The sequence below is a fragment of the Anarhichas minor genome, unplaced genomic scaffold (genome assembly GCF_050575085.1).
Source record: "Anarhichas minor isolate MPS153535 unplaced genomic scaffold, ASM5057508v1 ptg000086l, whole genome shotgun sequence".
NCBI lineage: Eukaryota > Metazoa > Chordata > Actinopteri > Perciformes > Anarhichadidae > Anarhichas > Anarhichas minor.
The window spans coordinates 631,804-651,319 of NW_027466532.1; the positions used below are offsets into that span (position 1 = coordinate 631,804).

The 19,516-nt window shown below is 42.1% G+C and overlaps 1 protein-coding gene across 3 annotated transcripts; it reads right to left on the bottom strand.

The window, feature by feature from the left end:
- Positions 1–309: 309 nt before the first annotated feature.
- On the bottom strand, positions 310–19,515 carry mfn2 (mitofusin 2). Of its 3 annotated transcripts, none has more exons than XM_076081686.1 (18): positions 19,392–19,515; positions 16,731–16,912; positions 15,369–15,504; positions 14,619–14,781; positions 11,945–12,069; positions 11,377–11,485; positions 11,100–11,207; positions 9,872–10,025; positions 9,437–9,504; positions 8,911–9,032; positions 8,504–8,630; positions 8,141–8,245; positions 6,220–6,322; positions 5,785–6,005; positions 4,528–4,683; positions 3,961–4,157; positions 3,631–3,765; positions 310–2,183 (listed from the first exon to the last, which is right to left on the bottom strand). In XM_076081686.1, the coding sequence occupies exons 2-18, from the start codon at positions 16,906–16,908 to the stop codon at positions 2,114–2,116; spliced, it is 2,277 nt and encodes a 758-aa protein (XP_075937801.1). In that variant the 5' UTR covers positions 16,909–16,912; positions 19,392–19,515; the 3' UTR covers positions 310–2,113. The 3 variants fall into 3 exon arrangements, with proteins under 3 accessions (XP_075937801.1, XP_075937800.1, XP_075937802.1); XM_076081685.1 differs by having other exon boundaries at positions 19,114–19,498; XM_076081687.1 differs by lacking the exons at positions 16,731–16,912; positions 19,392–19,515 and adding an exon at positions 15,999–16,714.
- Between the last annotated feature and the right edge of the window lies 1 nt (position 19,516).

The following is a 19,516-nucleotide window of genomic DNA, read 5'->3' on the forward strand; positions in this document are numbered from 1 at the left end:
CATGCCTGAAGGGTACTGGATTTGTGAGGCGGACATTGAAGTTTATATTTGAGAAAATTCTGTAATGAAACATTTTTAAATACAAAGCGATTTTTAACAAGGAGTTTTTGAGAGAATAGTATAAACAACCACTTATCAGTTGACCAAGCAGGACACGTGATGGCTGAATTCAATCAGATGAAAGCCTCAGAGAAAACAAGTGGATCTGCAGCTGTTGGTTTTTACCTGAACACCTCTCAGCTGACAATGAACACATCACAGCTCATTAGAATGTTTGAAACTATTTCATAAACGTTCAATAGGCAGCTCTCTTGCATGAAGTCATCTTTATTTTTTACATACACACCTATGTTTGAACATATTAACTGGACGACAAACTACAATAGCCACTGCATGCAGGTACCGTCACCGTCCTGAAGCCAAACTACTTTGTGGAGAGTAAAGTAGATTTTGGGTAAAAACAATGGAAGGAAAATAAATTCAAAAAGCAGCAAATTGATAAAGTGCATATCTTCACTCTAAAAGAAGTGTTGTACGGCAGCCTTCTGCTCACTTGGCAAGACAGTGTATGGATATCATTTACACACTGGACAAATTCAGGCACATCCACTGGTTTTGTCTTCTTCAGCACTTTCCCATTGTTTCCCATTGAAAGGCAAATTATTAAATTACATTATATACACATTTTACAAACCAAGGGTACAATTTCATTTCTAAAAGGGGAACTGTTGGTGGACATACGGCATCACATGTAGTTCAGATTCCTTCCTCTTCCTTTTGAAGTGAAATCATACATGATACAGTATGACAGACAGCTGTGCCTGGCCCACATCTGCATTCAGTGCAAGACAAAAACCTTCCTACACACAAAGAAAAGGTCTGAGTAGTGATGATACACAAGATGCTGAGGAAGGGATTAGGAAAGAACGTGTATTAGATATGTATGGGAGACAATTAGGGCCACATGAAAGACGTTCTGAGGCCTGAGATGAGTTTTTAGTGATGGAAGTCAGGAATTAAATCTGAAAATTTATTTGCACACCCTCATTTTGTCCCAGCGTACCCGACATACCAAATGCCCTCCGACCTCCACACCGATGTGTTGAAAATGTACAACATTTTGCACATTGTTTTACATGAACACGTTTCTGATGAGAATCCCTTCAATTTGGTCTTTGAAGAATCGTGACCTGTATTTCTGCTAATTGGGACATTTTACAGTGTAAACAAACTCCAGTGCTTTCTGGGACATTTGACTCTTATGGAGACACAGTGTCAAAATAACCTGACATAGCTTTGGCATTACTGTACGTTCAGGAGTCCAGAATTCACTCCTTTGTTGTTTAACATGCTACAATCTGTTCAGATGAGGGCTGAATATCTGGTTGAGATGCTGTCTGGATCAGTTCCAAATGCTCCTCTCAGTGCTCATAGACATAAGCTTCAATAGTGAAAAGTAGTTTTCTTTCTTTCAGTGACAACCTCCAACAAGATCATTTCTCACTGCTCCATTTTCAAAATACACTGCAACTGGATGCATTATCCTGCTATCATAACATCATTCCCTCATGTGGACTACCTTTTACTTCAGCATGGCACTTGCCCAGTGTTCACAATGTATATACAAAATCAAATCTACACAAGTTAATATGGCTGAGTTCACTGGAGTCAAATGTAAAGGACAGTGTGGGAGTTCTGACAGAAGCTGGTCACGCAACAGTGTCAAAGATGCAAGGACAGCTGAGACTGTACTACTGCTCTGGGGTCAGATCGATCAGCCATCTGGTGACTTCAGGTTCATGCTCTTTTGCATATCACCACAACTGAATATGAAAAATGAGCATCAGTAAATACACTAAGGGGAGGTTGAGTTCTGGAGTCCGTGGTTAAATCCTTTTAAATCATGTTGTGGCTCGTTAAATAGCTAATGAACTTTTTTTAACTCTCTTTTTGTGTGACAAGTCACCAGCAGACAACAGGACTCCCACCCTGAGTCCATGTATCCATATCACAACCACTCTTATCACATCTATTTCTCCTCTTCTGTACACAACATTGTGGAGGACGTTCAGCAGGTGTACCAGGTGTCCCTCAGGTGGATGCTCTGTGTGCTTTACTTGCTGTGGTGGAGGTACTGCTGGGTGAACATGTTGAGCTCGCTGTCCAGCCAGCCCGCCTTGTTCCTAACACAACAAAGCACACACATTAATATCTATATTTATGAAATAAGGTGCATGTCTGAAAGGGCTATAAATACAAGTTAATGAAAACAACTGTGCCGTGTAATTGTCTGTACTAATCTAAACAAGTGATCACAGAGAGACTAAGAGGACCCAACTGTTTCTTAGCAGGTACACATTTCACATACAGTCTTTCAGAACTTCTGTGTTCCTAGTCCAAAGTGAAATATGAGGCCAGCATTTTCAGATCCATGCAGTCTGGATGGATCAGTTTTTTCTATCTTTGGGAGTTGTTTTGGCTTAGTGTGGATAGAGGGCCAGAACGGAGAGGAAAAGTAGCTTCATACATGCATCGGACATCTGCAAGTCTCTTCTTGCATATTTGACCTACTACCTAGAGCAGGCATTTATCCCACCATCTCACATGCCCCAAATACTGAAGTCATGCAGTCTGGCACAGATTGAGGTCTGTTATCACCAATATACAATATGCTGACAGTACGAACCTTTGGATAACACCAAGAGCCTCTACGTGTGGAATACAATGTCCACGCTGCTCATAAAGTAAGTAGTATGGAAGAAGTAAAAAAGCATCAACGAGACCATCAGTCTATTTCTATAAAGTTATTCTTATCATTCTATGGCAACATGTACATGTGCTATCATGAAGTTCATTACATTTTTTGTCTTAATTCAACGCTTTTTCATGTTTAATACTGAAGTACATATGGCATATGACAGAATACGATCACCGCCCACGGCCGACCATCGAGCCAGACCAAACTCCACCGGACTTCCTCAGGGAGGAGGGGCAGGAGAGTCGCGATGGAAGCTAAGCTAACCCAGTTAGGACCTGAGGCTACTCCACTACCCAGCATGCTGCTGGCTGTCTGATGTTCACTCACAGAAAAAAAAAAAAAGATGAAATAAGACTAGGCGAACCCAGCGACAGGAAGTGGGTGACTATTAAGCCCACATCTTCTCAGAGACCTGGCTCTATCTGGGCATCCCGGATCAAGCAGCACTTGACGGGCAAATGTCAGGACGGAGCGCAGCACTCCTGTGGGACGAAGAGGTGGACTCTGTTTCCATCAATGATGCTTGGTGCTCAAACATATTGAAAGTTAAATCAGATGAAATCATGCAGGTTCACCAGTAACTCCTTCAGCTCAGACTCCATTGGGCCTCCAGCTGAGACCGCTCTACCGTTTGCAAACTGTTTTAATATAGTTTTGCTGTTGTTGAATGTGGCCCCCATTTACTTGTATTCATCAAGACTTTTGTCAGTCTTTTGATTTGATTTTTTGAGGCATGCAAGATGTCAAGGTAAGACGAGTTTTCTTCAAGTATTCAATGTAACACATTTTGTGGGTGTAGTATTCCTTGGTGGTTAGCCCCACCACCAGTCTGTCTGTATGTAAATGTACGCTGCGTGTGGTGAGCTTCTTACCGCAGCAGCTTAGCCTTGCTCTGTAGGCTGTCCAGCAGCTCGATCTTGCTGTTCATATCAGTGATCTCATCCTCCAGGTTCTGACGGGTGACGTCGACCTGCTGGCAGAGCTGAGCAAACACACCTGCCAACTCCCTTTAACCAGAGACAGAGGGGACACAACCACGATAGGACAGCATTATAATAAGAAAGAGATTCTTCACCGTCTTCATAACAACCCCCCCCCCCCCCCACGGTTTTATTTCCTCTTTTTCTGTCTCTATTTAAGAGTTTTCATGTTGAATTGATTTGAAAAGCATTACATAAATCTGATGCATTATTATTGCTCACTGCTGGACTTGGTGGCTGCAGTTGGATCCGGTGTAGCTGACGATGAGCTGAAGCTTCTCGCTAGCGTAGTCCACAAACTGTCTCTTGAAGGCTCTCTCCTTGGCCCTGGTGGTCCAGGTGAGCCGCTCGTAGATGTAGAGGAGTCCGTACAGACCCACTGACAAGGCGATCAGACGCCAGCCCACTGCCTTCCAGACCTGCACACACCAACAAAGCTTTAGGTCTGGCTTAACGGTGCCCTCCTACCTCTCATATCTAAACACACACTGAAGCTGATGCAGCTCTGTTAAGACTACTGTTGGATGATGGGTTGTCCTGGTGTACAAAAGCTACTTGAGGGCAAGGACTTGAGTCTTCATAATAAATGTTATAAGATGTGCATTATGGAATTAAAATGTATATGGTGAACTGAATGTGAAAACATGCATCATAAAAAAGAATATTAAAAAACCACCCTTAACTCAAGATCCACCTTCTAGTCTTTACCAGAGCTTTCAACCACATCTCACTTGGTCCTCTTTTACACAGGCCTTTATTGTTCATATAGGTGTGTGTGTGTGTCCTTACCACGCCACCAACCACAAGGACACCCATGGAAGTACGGGAGGTAAGGGAGGCGAGACCAGTCACCATGGAGACCATCAGCTCCTCCTGGGTCACGGAGCTTTGTGGGAATGGAGGCATGCTGGTGCTGACTGGAGTCAGGGCCATTGGTCGAGGGACCTGCAGCGAGAACAGAGCTGAGCACAGAGACTGGCTCTAAATGCTACCGACAGTCCTGATCCAGCACAATGCTACAATGCTTCTATGAGAAGTGAAGATATGAGGTGAAATCCAGAGTAACCATGTTACAGGTTAGTGAACATGACCACATGCCTATTACAGCATCATCCAACAAAGCCTGGCAGAGGAGCATGGATTGCTCAGTCATGTCTCAACATGTTACATATAAATAAATATTGCATGTTTACATGGGATGTCACAATATGAAAAAATCATATCACAATTATGAAATATGAAATATTTCTAATACAGCTAATGAACTAAAGTAGCCTATTTATTATCATCATCAACTATATCCAGTTAGCTCTTATAGTGGAACATTTGGCTACTTCAAACACAATGGCTACACAGAGAAAGAGAGGAGGACAGTCCTCCTCAGCCGGTGATATGATATCTCTGCAAGATCCCCAAAGTAAACGGCAACACATTGTGAACGAGTCACAGCCGAGTTCAAACCTCCTGAGATTTGTATTAACAGAGCAACAATGCAGGACCCCCATAGATATCGTAACTTCTGTAGTTCTTACGGTTATGAAACTGAGATGTTACATAACTGTGGTTATGGCAAAATCAGTTAATCCCAACATGTCACCTAAGTTTCCCAGTGAATGTGTACACTTTTGAAAATAATTGTATTTTTTGTCTGCATCTGCCAGTGGGCTATCATGACAACAGAAGGCATACAAATCATTTAATTCCACCTAAAGAGAGATTTTCTGCAATTAAGTGGGTAAATATGTGTGTATATCACATGCTCATGCATGTGTGTATATCGTATGAGCAATCAGGCAAAATGAGTTAATACTAATGAACAAGTGGTATTCAACCAACCGAACAAGCAAACCTCTTGGAAAATAGTCAGAGGTTTAGGAGAGGAATACAAAAATGCTCTTGCACAAGGTGATTTAGAACCCATTATGAAGGCCATCTGCCAAATAACCTGTAAGAATACTGTAAATCTGCTCTCTAGAAGCTCCACTGACTCAGTCCAACAAGAACATCCAGGTGCTGTCTCACTGATCTGGTTCCTGCATGTGTTACCTGGTCGCTGTAGCCCATTAGGGCCCGCCTGGTGTTCTTGGGCCCAAGGAAGCGGTTCACCAGCATGGTCCAGCCCAGAGAGAAGTGGAAGCTGATGTCCTCCTGAAAGTCACTGCAAAGCTTGTCACAGGCGAGGTCATAACTGAGGCTGAAACACTGACGAGGAACCAGCTTGTCCACCTGCTCTCTAACCGGGTTGGGCAGCAGAGGCTTCAGACCCTCTGCACACACACAGCAAAGAATCAAGAGAATATATTCAGTTATAACGTAGCACAGATGTCAGTGACACATAGTGTGTGGCTACATACATGTTTCCATTTGAGGATACTACAGTCATAGTAAACAATGTTACATGCATTATGCTCATAAATGTGCACTGTAGACAGGGGGATGTTTGTGGACGGCTGTCTCAGGTGTAAACATGAGGAGTCCTACCGATCATGTCAGTCTGTGTGGCCTGCAGGGCACTGGTGATGGAGGTGGAGCATCTCTCTGACACGTTCTTGCCCAGACCCTCCTCTATGTGCCGATGGAGCTCCTAGAACAAAACAAACAAGTGAAATATCAACTGCTGCCGTTTGGTTTCCTTACATGTACATCCACACTAGTGCTGTGGCAGAAGTGCCAGACCACCTCATACTGACATAGGATGTCCATCACAGTTTGTAGAAATGATGGCTGCCAATACCAACCTGTATCGTGTGAGTCAAAGGTAAACTAATATCTGAAAGATTTAGATTACTGATGTAAATCTGATGAGAAATTGGTGCGTGAAAAACATACCATTTTATAGAAACGTGTCCAGGTGTGAAAAAACTGACTCAAGCCTTACAGGACGCTCTAAATCACAGAGAGGCATGTTGAGTGGGAGATAGGGCTGTGCAGTTAATCCAATTTCAATTAAGATTTTGGCTTTCAAAGATTATGAAAACAAGATATTTGACATAAAATGATTATTGTGCCACATTCCATTTTGCAATGACGCTCTTGTTTTGCCTGTGTCATAAATTAGCGCACCTCTTTCCTTAAAAGTGGTGTGCTTTCGCCCCATTCAGCGGGTCGGGGATAGCCTCTCGATGTGTGGTGCTGACCAGCCCTCGCTGGGCGCTTTCCCTCCATGGTGGCACTCTAGGTCAGCTCAGAACACCTAGGGCAGGGGTCTTCAACGTTTTTCAGGCCAAGGACCCCCAAACTGATAGAGAGATGGAGCAGGGACCCCGACTATATATATTGTATAAAATTGTGTTTTATATTAAACTGGGCCTCGTGCCATGTATAAACATACATCTTTATTGTGCATTCAATACTAAGCTATTCAAATAATCCACAGGTTCATATATTCATGTTTTTATTTTAAACATGTGCAAGGTACAGTGAGTAGGGTGGCCGTGCCACTGCCATTTAGAAACACACCTTGTCAGCTGATACCAATGTCAATATCAACATTGTTCAGCGGTGCAAGAAACACACCGACCAATGCGTTGTAAATCACATCACGTGATGCAGCTCAGCCAATCAAATATGGATATTCTGACAAGTTTCCTGACTCGAGCGAGGTTTACACACACGTGACACACGGGGCTGAGACGAGGAAATAGAAAGAAGAGCAGGGAAATTGCGCTGATAGAAGAAGTTATCTCACATGATGTTCTCCAAAAAGAGAAACGTGTTCAGAGAGAATATAATTTATAAGCAAGAAGGAACAGAATCTTATATGTTAATTATTCCCACAGGCAGTTAAATCCTCTGCCCCCGTCAAGTGCTTTTCCCTGCAGGTGGCTCATCATGATTTTCAGACCCCCGCCCTCAGTAAACTATCAATGGATAAATCCAAAAAAAGAAAAGTCACGGAGGAAAATAGAGTTTAACTCTGCATGGACGTCTTCATTTGCTTTCACTGCCAACGATGCTGGCTTACCTCTATGCTTCCAGAACAAGCACACAGCATGTGCTGAAAAGTCTCACGCTGGAGATGAGCGACAAAGAGCGATTTCTCAGCTGCAGCAGCAAACTCTCCTCTTCATAAGAGCTTGATATTGTTATATCAGGTAAAATTGCAAAAAGAATTCAAGAATTGTCTTTATTCTTGTTCTATATTTTCATAAATACAACAAACTATAGTTTTTGTATATATAATATAAGTATATATACAACTTTATAAGCTGTGATATCAAATAGCTTTTGCGGCTCCAGACCAATTTTATTTGGTGGAAAATAGGGCAAAATGGCTCTTTGGATAGAGAAGGTTGCCGACCCCTGAACTAGACTGACAGAAGGCGGGGCCTCAGTTTCAGCCAGCCCTGTGAAGCTCACATTAAGGTCAAAGATTTCTGTTGAATATCTTTTTCAAACTCACATTCTTGTAGACCTTGAGCACCACTGGTGATGGGTGGAAGTCCATGTGGTAGTCATCCACCAGCACATGAAGCTTCCTGATCTCCTCTGACATGGCATTGGACACCTGAACATGAGCAGACAGCAGGAGTGAAAACCTTCCCTCTGTTGAACCAAGTGAAACAGAACTTGAAAATAAACTTGATATTGAAGTTGTTTTTTGACTAAAAAAAGTTTTGGCTTTTATTTGATAAGTGAGGAAATAATTAGATTCCACAATTCCATCATTTCACAAATCACCATTGAGATTCAGGAACTAAAGTCCAGCTGTTTCAATGCAGCTGCTAAAAAGGCAGGTATGTTATGATGTCATGTTGGGGTTCACCTGTCTCTCCACCTCCTCAGTAATCTTCTTGATCTTGGCTTTACAGTCCATGGTCAACAAGTCTAGCTGCTTGTCTATAAACTCCAATCGGTCCTGACGATCCTCTTTGGTCTCAAAGCAGTAGATTCTACCAACACACACATAGCCGAATGCTATTTGATAACGTTGTACATTGAAGATGGTGTCTTTGTTACAATTAAACTATTTATTTGAATTATTTCTCCAATCATCCCATCTCTGGATGAAGAGTGTTTAAAATCCAAACTAACTGTCAATCCTGCAATCCAGATGTTATTTAACAGTGTAGAGGCATCTGAGGGAAGATGATCACATTTGTTTCCAGTCTTTGTTTCACATGCTGTCTCAATCCATGCACTTGTACAATCTCCTTTTAATACCGGACTCACCTCTGCTCTTGTGCAGCAATGTGTACAGAATCCATAATGCGGCGCAGGGCTTCAGAGATCTGTTTGGCCCTCACTGTGTGCTGCTCAAACTTGGTCTTCACCGCTGACTGGGAGATGCACTCCTACACAGAGCAGCAGACAGGCCAACAATCCACACATCAACACATCAACTCAATGGATGGGCTGCCTGACTCACTGCACAACTCAAAGTCAAACTAAAAGTAATTTTTGATATCTGGATTATTTTGTAATTTTACACAAGGAATAACATAACTGCTCAGTCAGAAAGTGTCGTGAAATAAAAGCTAAATAATAATAATAATAATATATACTGGATGCATGGGGAAACTGCTCGCCCACAGCCATCAATGCTGGAGTGTCATGGATGTCACAGTGATAAATGAAATGGAAGACCATGGAAGTAAGCATAACTGGGGGATGACTTTCTGTTAAATGTAACTCAGTATTAAAATCTGTGACCTATTATAAATCGCATTCAGAGTTGGTACAGGCATGCAGGTCTTACCTCGAATCGCCTCTCAAAGTTCTGGAACTCAAACATTCTGGCTTGAAATCCCTCAGCAAGAGCTCCACCTGAAACAGAACAACAATAAGTAATACTGTAGAAAACTGGGGAATATTTTTCCACACAGTCCACATTTAGTGTGTTCTTTTAAAAGCTATGGTATGTATAATCCATGTGTATGTCACTCCAGACAAGACAACGTCACTGTGGCCTAGTACATCAGTGATCATCAATGACCTGAGTGATGGTTTGTCTACTCTAGCATTGTATTGTTAATACAAGATTTACATTTAAAGCTGAACTTCAATGAACCACATTAAAATATCTATGAAACTGTTTTCCATGACGTTTCGCAAAACCGTTCATGATTTTAAATTCAAGGTTTTTCATGACTGCATAAACGCCATCAGAATCCACACTGACTAGCATTCCCACCTGCTTCAGGCATCCCTTGAGCCTTCTGTACACGAGCCTGAAGTACTTCCTTCGCAGAGACGAAGAAGATGCGGTCACTGGCCTGGGCTCTGTCTACCACACCCAACTCATCCACCAGGAAATTGGTGCAGCGGTCCATATGCTGCCTGCGGACCTGACACGACAACAACACACTTTGTTGAACCATATTGTAAAGCAACAATGGACACTGAGCCACCAAGCTGCTGGCCTACATCGGTCTGTAGCAAAAGTTTAGGAAAGATAATACAATCTGGGAGTAAACAGTTTTAGTCTTTGTGTAGCTTTCAGCCTAGTCATTCAAGGACCTGTGAATGAACCACAAACAAATTCCAATTGAACTAGGTGTGGCATCAATTCTCAACCGCAGATATTTCAACATCCGTGCAAATAAAGCCTGTAATTTAATTTATTTTTAATGTATTATATATTGATCCCTTTAAGGGGGAAATTTGTCTCTGCATTTGACCCATCCCTGTATATAGGGAGCAGTGGGCTGTCAATGACAGGCGCCCGGGGAAAACGGTAGTATATGACACTGGGGGTCACTGAAAAGATATTAGTCCGGGTTTGCAGAGGACTAATATTGTAAAGACAAACTAAACATTCTACAACGAACTACTCGCATGTGCGAGAAGGCAGCTCCAGTTGCTAGGAGACGTATGAATTATGGGTGTCAGTTTCAGTTCATTTTGCTTTCGCTAGTCTACACCCATCAACCGGTAACTAACTGGTTCATTTTTAAAATGACATGAAACGCAAAAGGCACTTTCTCTTCAGTCAGGCGCTCCATTGACACAGTGAGCTTTGGCACTGTATTTCAAACGCTATCCATTTAGAGGTGCTGGAATTTCAATGATCATTATCTGCCAACATTCGTTCTAAATAGCTCGATCTGTGGTCTCTATAAAGGCCGATCAGATCGGTTCTGAACTGAAACGTTTGCCTGCTTATTGAATCCCTTTGAATGACACAGCGAGACAAACACCGGGCGCCGCGCTACTCTGAACAGCCTAAGTGGTTGGGCTCAGAAGCTTCTGTTCACTGCCCATGTTAAATTTACAGACTGTAAGTTCACCTATGAACCACTGGTGTATGGTGGCACAACAGCCATACACCAGTGGTTCATGCATATACCATACAAAATGTTAAATACGTTTGAAATTTCCATGTGTGTTTCCAGTTGTAGATGTTTTGCCAGCTGACTGACCTCCTCCATGTATTCAGGCTCTGAGGCTGAGGCGTCCCAGCGGTTGTTAAGGATGAAAATGTTGGGACTGGAGAGTCGCTCATTGACCTTGTGAAAGAAGGACTTCTCCTGTAGGAAGACATCATTTACAACCGTTTTAAAAGACATCATACATGTAAAACATTAGCATGACATTGACATTAACTACCGCAGTCCGTCAGATTATTCCACTATCTCATCATACAGTTCACTCAGTTCTGAAGCTGATGTCTCAAACTAAAGAGGTGCCATGTCTCACCGTCTGCATCAGTGTGGACTCAGAGTTTGCCACCAGAACAAATACATCAGCATCCAGGCAGAACTTGTCGATCCAGCTGTCCAGTTCTGTGGTAACATCGATACCTGGGCTGGAGAGGAAAACACAAAGTAGAAATCGCAGATGAGCATGGCAGCTTAAGCAAGAGAAATGAAATATTCTCCTTTTACGAGCAGGTTTGTATTTTTTTAATTGCTAGCACTACATACAGCTTATCCCATCTTAGCCTTGGTAGAAAATGCTGTGACCTTTCTAGAACAGGTCTATGCTCCACTGCCGATCTGCATGCTAAGGATGCTAATGTATTCACAGCATAGTATTTCTTAAGACTTGAACAACACTACAGTGCTAGAAGAACAACTTTAATGCAATAAATTCCTGTCAAGTTATGTGACATACAGTACACCTGTAATATTAATACTATCAAGTTAACCACTTGATTGAACAGTCATTTGTTTTACATTCAACACTTTTTCCACAAAAACATTTTTGTTACAAAAAGGTGATGAAAATGAATTTGTTGATGAAAGAGTGTTAACTTGTGTCTGACCTGTCCACCAACACCAGATCATCCCTGAGCAGAGCACACTTGGCTTTAGGCCACATGACACAGACCAAGCTGCCGGCGTCCAGGTCCTTATCCTGGTGGAGAGCGTGGGCCAGCTGGTTCACCGTCTGTAAACACACAAATCAGCAGATTACCGCACACAGCAAAGACCTTCCTTGAACTCCTGCTGACTGGAGTTTGGAGGTAGTTTGACCTGTATACTCAGTAGGGGTGCAACGGATCACAAACCTCACGGTTCGGATCGTACCGCGGTTTTTGAGTCACGGATCAGATCATTTTTCGAGGCAGTTTTACTGCCTGTGCCACAAAGCCACACTGAATGATTCAGTGTGGCTTTGTGGCACAAGGCAGTAAAACTGCCTGTGCCAAAGCACACTGTATATTATCCATCGGTCTTAATAATAATAATAATAATAATAATCATCAGCTTTATCCAAATGTTTGGCGCGCCTCTCCTCACACAGCGTTGCCAACAGCGGCGTGAAAAATACATCAAAACGTGCGGCCTGATCGGGAATAGTGTGCCATCTATTTTCCGGAGAGATTCGCCTAGCGGTTTTCCCGAAAATTCCCGAAAATCCCCAAAAACGGAGCAAAATTTCTCCATTCACTTGAATGGGGTTGCGGCATGAAGAGAGCTAAAAAAAAACACTTAACTTTGGGCCCATATTGACGAGCCGTACATTAACGTAGAAACATGATTCAAAGTTTAAATCGTAGACAAAACGCTGCACTTTATTGAGCCAAATGGACATTTTGATAGCTAGCAGTTTTCATGAAGTCACAGATTAAGTTTCAGGAAAATTTTGGGTCTGTTTCAGATTTTATAATGGGTGTGTATTGCACGGCTCGTTAAGAGCTAGAGTGAGAGCATAACCGTCAGAGTGGAGCAGGAAAATATTCTGTGATTTTTCCAAACAAATTGCTCCAGCTCCCACAATGTTTACTCTTTATAGACCATTTTTGGCCAAAAAGCTTGGAAATGTTGTGCTGTCGCACACAGATGTCTGTGGAATCCAACGGACTTACACATTTGGCTCAAAGAGCCGCAGAGCGACATCAACTCCAACAAACTGCTCCATTAGGCTCCATGTTAAATCTGACCACTCATTTCTCAAAGAAAGCAGACGGTACCAGTTTTGCATATTGCGCTTGAGCTCACATTTTTAACACCACAAACATAAAAAACACATCTCCGCGTTTGCCAGAGTCTTATCTCTCTCACGGTATCCATATTTTATTGATTAGTCTCATGGTTTTGGTATAGAGGGCATATGTTTGACAGGTAGTTTTGTTGAAAATCACTGTTCACTCTCTCTCTTAAGTAGCTTAAGTCTCTCTAACACACAGGTGCTCCAATCACCAACATGCACCCAAGCACACAGGTGTTTATATGAGCTCATTAGTGATGTTGATAAACACACAGAGGCACTGAGACACACATAAACACACAGAGGCACTGAGACACACATAAACACACAGAGGCACTGAGACACACATGCACACACACTCCTCTATCGCTCTCTGTCTGTGTGTGCGTCTCTCATACAGTCATTCAGGTCTTCGAGACTTTTAGAGGACCCCCCCCCCATTTTAAAATAAAAGCCGCACACACATGATTTTGAGATATACGTGATACAGCTCAGCCAATCAAATATGGGTATTCTGATAAGTTTCCTGATTCGAGTGACATTTACACACACCGCGACACAAGAGGGAGACGAGGAAAGACATGGCAGAGCAGGACAATAGTCATGTAAGCTGTAAATGATAAAACAGGACAATCTCCAAATGAGAACGATTGCCAGAGAGAGAGAGAGAGAGACTCTCTCTCAGACTGTCTGTCTGTCTCTCTCTCCCACTCACTCAGTCCATCTAACTGTCTGTCTCTCACTCTCTCTCTGTGTCTCTCTCTATCATACAGTCATTCAGGTCTTAGATATTTTTAGAGGATTTTCCCCTCTCACACCCCTCACCCCATTTCAAATTAAAAGCCCCACAGAATGAATTCTAACTGGAATGCTTGTGATGAAGCCTCTCATTTTAGTGTCAAACATTATGATTCTGTCTCCTCTCCTCCTCTCTCACCCACCCAGTCCCACCCTTTCAAAATAAAAGCCCGACAAATACAAGATTCAATCCAAGAGTATGAATCTAAAATGCAGAAAAGAGAGTAGCGCTATCTCAATTCAACCTGAATGACACTACCGGTAACATTGGCGTGTATATATATTGCGATTTCTTCGGGCAGTAGAAGCCACACTGTCAAAATTTCTTTAGGAATTTTCTAGTTAATTCTGAGGTTGAGGGGGGTAGTTCTAGGTTAGTGGCCTTAGTGTTAAGTTTGGATTGAACGGATGATTTGAGTTGCAGATATTCCAAAAATTGATTGCTCCTGATGCCGTACTTCTGAACCAAGTGAGGGAATGAAACCATGGTGTTGTTATTGAAGATGTTTCAGATGAGTGATGCCTTTAGCAGACCATGTGTGGAAATTAAGAGGCGTCTTGTGACTTAGAAAATCAGGATTCACACACTATGATGATTAATCAGTAAACAAAAAAACAAGCGTGTTCACAAATGTGCCGAACCGCGAGGGGTGATCCAAACTGATCACGGATCAATCCGTGATCAGTTCGGATCCAGCTCTGCTAACCTTAATGCTCTTCCTCTCCTCAGAGCCTTCAGTGAGGAGGAAGGCCTCATTGCCATCTGTGCCCTCCACCCTCAGGAAGCAGTTGGTAGTGTGTCCTATTCCAGATGGCAGCACCTTGTCACACAGCATGGCATTGATAACTGAGCTCTTCCCATTGCTGGTCCTACAGAACAAACAGCATATCTGTCAGCAATACCTGCACCCTTTCCACAGTTTTACTTTAAGTTGCTTTTTAATACTCTAGTTTCAGGTCAAATTTAACATTTAGAGATTTTCTACAGCTACACAGAATTGGATTAAAAATCTGTTTAAATGTCACATTGTATGCTTATTTTCAGGTTCATAAATGTACTTGTGGTTTCTACTAGAACATAAAGATGTTCTCGTAGATGTAAAGACATACTGTAAATGTCATGTTTCCAAAAACACTTAATTCTTCTCTACTGTCTGTAGGCAGGGTCACCTAGCTGGAGGTGGTTTTACTGATCCACCTGGACCCTGATCTGCTTGTTTTTACACAGGTTTTCTGATGGAAGTAGCAGAAGAAAAAGTGGAAAGATTGTCTTTTTTGACACTTTGAGGGTCTGTAGAAAACGCAGGCACACATGCATTTTGCATAATATGTGACCTTTATTGAATTAAAAATTGTAAAACAAAAAGTAGCTGCAATAAAACCAAGTCATTTTTATTCAATATAGATAAAGGAAGTTCTAAAATGTGACAGAGAGGCTAAGAAGCAGATTTACAAACCTCCCAAAGAAGACCACCTTCATATGCCTGCGCGCCAGCACTTCTCCAATCCCTGCCACCTTGGCGAGGTAACCCCGGACCTCCTGGACCTGCTCCTCTGTGGTGACTGGATCCAGCTCATCATTTTTGTAAGTATCTAAAAGGAAAACATTTATCCAGTTTATTTATGAGTTTAAAAATTAGGACATTTTCAAAGTGTTATAGAATAACTTGAGCTAAATTTCCCTGTACAGTAATGTAAAGTATAACTACGTCAAATTGTATATGGCCATTGGAACAGTTTGAGCAGAAACCCATTGAGTTTCAAGGTAACAATAAACCTATTATGGAAACCAATTCCATCATTTTAGGACTGCTTTAATAACATCCCATATTCAACATACGTGTAATAAATGATTGCTGTAATTATTCCAAGAATAGACGCGCATCAAAATTCAAGCGGCGGCTGGCCTGACCGCATAGTTTTAAGGTGCTGCTGTTGCGCGGTCTTGTCTGACCTTGGTCTGTCAGTGTCCTCTAAATAGAGGACAATAGTGTAAATACACAACGTTATGAACTTGTTGAGGAAAATCTTGAGGAAATGGATGTGTGGCGTGAGTGTGTGAAAAGTGTCAATTGCTCGATTCTCACCTTGAAAGCATAATTTTACATGTACTACCGAGCATATGCACATGGTATTTCGAGCCCCGCAACAGTGATGTCATGGTGTTATGACACACCCCTGAGTAAAGTTCGACATGAATGCAACAAGGTGAGTTAAAACAAGATTTTCATCTGATGTTACTGAGATACTGTCTAGTATCTTCTGCACAGGAAGCAGAAGAGCTCTTTTGCTCTTCTGCTTCCTGTGTTTGACTGAGAGCAAGGCTGAGCTAGTAACGTCAATAAAAACCTATTATTTATATCTATCTATTCTACAGTTTAAATACATGAACATTAAAAGTACAGACACCGTGTGCTGGTCTGATTATCACTATGGTTGTACTAGGGTTTTTTATGTCTTTTGCTCCAGTCGTACCACAAAGAGAAAAAAAGATTTTTTTTAGACTGATTTGATGTGAGAAGTTAGACCTCCTCAACACCTTAACATTGGCTCTTTCAATGTATTGATGTTGACGTCTGTTTTTGATGTAACCGACACTGCTGTATTGAGCTAACCCACTATGTTGTACTGAAAGGAAATTCCACCAACCTCGGTCGTAAGGTCATTAATAATAAATCATTGATTGATTGACTTTTACCCGGGTGCTTATTCAGATATGAGACGAACATGTCAGATTGTATTCAGATTATCATAATGCATATGGCAATAGTGCGTTATGTGTGAAAAGGGTTAGAGAGCAAATGCAGTAAGGAGGGTACCATCTAGAAAGGAAGCACTCTCCTTGATGTACGCCCCCAACTGTTCAAAGATCCCGTTGATCTTCTTCTTTGCGGTGACAAAATGCTTGAGCGGCGATGCATTCACTTCCGCCATCAGTCTCTTATCCTTTTTGCCGTGGACTGCGTTGGTGTTGGCTCGTGGGAAAACCAAAGACATGGCACTGGACAGGGGATAAAACATCAAAACACCCATATAAGCATGTCTGGCAAGTGTGACTGAAATCTGAAATCCTCTTATAGTGAAAGACAATTAGACAAAGATTGACAGCAGGGCAAATGTGATATCTATTACATTACATTACAGTCATTTAGCAGACGCTTTTATATATTTTACAATTCAGATTCTATCACATTCATACACAGCAGGCATAGCTACGGGAGCAATTTATGGGGGTTAAGTGCTCAAGGACACATCGACATGCGACTAGCAGAGCCAGGGAGCGAACCGAGCAGGACAACCCTGCTCTCCACTTAGCCACAGTCGCCCCTGCCATCTATGCTAAATACCTTCAACTACTCACTGTAGACTGGACTGACAACTGCTGACTGTTGTCCAAACTACAGCCCAGTCCCTTCATTTACATTGCTCTTAAGTCCTGATCACTCAATCTCAAGAAGCCCAACAACATTACACATCAGCATTGGGGCTAACCCAGGGGTGTCAAACTCAAGGCCCGCGGGCCGAATCCAGCCCGCCACGTCATTTTATGTGGCCCACAAAACCGCCAGCAAAAAAATATATATACATTTAAAAGTTAGACTTGATAATAAAAAATTCCCACAGTCGAAATGCTTTATGCAAAATGAGATACTTCAACACAACAGTCATAGAAGCAGCTCTTTGGCTGGTTACTGTACACTTGACATGGAAATGTATTGTGAGTACATTGAAGACTACTTTAAACGTGGCTTTAAAACACATGAAATACTTCATGTGGGATTGTGCAAACGCTCCCTTGAAAGGTTTTTACGCATTGAACAAAGTTATTATAATAACTTGTGTTTGATATTTGTCTTTGATATTTTCTTTAATAGTTTGATCTTTGATAGAGTAATGTGAGTTTATTAACCCTAAATTAAAAGGATTTAAGTTGTAATAACAGAAATGTGCTGAAATATATTTTTACATCTATATGCATGTACAATATTTTTATACTTGACAGTTATTTACCAATATGTTAGGAGCAGTTACATTAACACCGTCTTATATTTACAACCGGCCCTTTGAGGGAAACCGTGATGCTGAGTGAAGAAGAGTTTAACACCCCTGGGCTAGCCAGTCCATCTCCACCTTTCAGAACACTGGCTGGGTGTAGCCGAGGAATTAATCTGTGTTTTAATGGCTTAGCCAGTAAGTTCATTTCAGTTTCAATGTCTTCTTCATGCTGGCCCATTCTCTCTCTCTATGTATACCAAGGGCAAATTCAGGGTTGTTTTTAGTCTCTTCGGGGGAGCTTCACGTTGAAATAAAAAATGTAAAATACTGCCATCTTTACCTGCTATAATTAAATAGATTGTTTTGGGTAACGATTTAAAAATTAAATGTTTTTTGTATGTCTGTTTACGTTAGCTTCCTCCTCTGGAATCTGCATTAACTGCTCATTCTGTAGTAATGAACGCATTGACACACATACTGGACTTACTGAATGTACACAACAGGATAACTTACAGTGCAGTCGAACACTAACTGCGGCCTCACAAATGACCAGTAAAAACAGAACCTTCTTGACGAATCTTCTCTAACGCAGTAACGTTATTAACTACCCGTTACCTGTACCGCCCTTCCATTAGACTGAACGTGATTGTAACGCTTCTAGAACGTGTGCGTGTGTCCACCTGTGTGGTGAGGCCGAGCAGGCCATTGTTCAGCTGTGTCCTTTCACACAGTGTGAAGGTAACTCTGCAGTCATGGTCTGGGTGTCTTCTTTCACTCGTTTAAAACCGGCTAACGTGAACGTACTAAATGGAACACCAGCACAAACCCAAGTGGAACAGCGAGACTGACACATTCAGCTGAAATCGATTAAGTTGACGCAAGCAGTAAATAGCAAGCTAGCCTTTATTAAGGTCCATGTCATCTAGTTGTCTAACGTCCCATATCTAATGTAGTTAGCTGACGTATCATATACCAGTCAAATAACCGCCAGTCCTTGTTTTTGTGTTAACGTTATCAGGTAGCAACGTTACTGCCCCTGACAGGCATTGCAACGCATTTAAGTGGGAACGGGTCCTTGTTGAATTACAAGCTAACTAACTTAGCCTACCACTGAAGTCCATTTCGAATAGCAGCTAACGTTAGCTAGTGTGACATTACTTCAGAAACCCGCCAAACAGACAGGCAGCTGTTTGGGTTGTGACTTACCGTGGATGGGGTCGTTCCTCACAAATAATCCTCTTGCATCCTGGCCCCTCGGCTTTTTGAATCTCTAGAAGCTAACTAGCTGATAACGTTACTGCGCGACTGAATGCCAGTTAAGCTATTAGCTTCTGCTACCTATGCTAGGTTAAGGGGGCGTCGCTAAATGTTTTTAGCAAGCGCAGGCTTGATAACAAGCTGTTCTGCAGCACTGACGGTGTTCTAACAGCGCAAATGACGACGGAGACGACAGTAAATCTATTCCAAACTCGTTGTTTCCCAACCTGCACGTCGTTCCAGCACGTTTCCTTGAGATGTTGCGCTCTAGGCAGACTGCTCACCAATGTTGCCAGATCCGATTGTCAGTTTCCCCCCCAATCACAATTTAAAATCCGCCCTATTCAATAAA

Excerpts from the sequence above, each read along its gene's own strand:
- mfn2 (XM_076081686.1), bottom strand. The coding sequence starts at position 16,908 with ATGTCTTTGGTTTTCCCACGAGCCAACACCAACGCAGTCCACGGCAAA. Across the intron at positions 8,246-8,503 it reads CTGAGGAGGTGGAGAGACAG|GTGTCCAATGCCATGTCAGA; the intron begins GTGAACCCCAAC and ends GCTCATGTTCAG. Across the intron at positions 2,184-3,630 it reads AGCAAGGCTAAGCTGCTGCG|GAACAAGGCGGGCTGGCTGG; the intron begins GTAAGAAGCTCA and ends TTGTTGTGTTAG.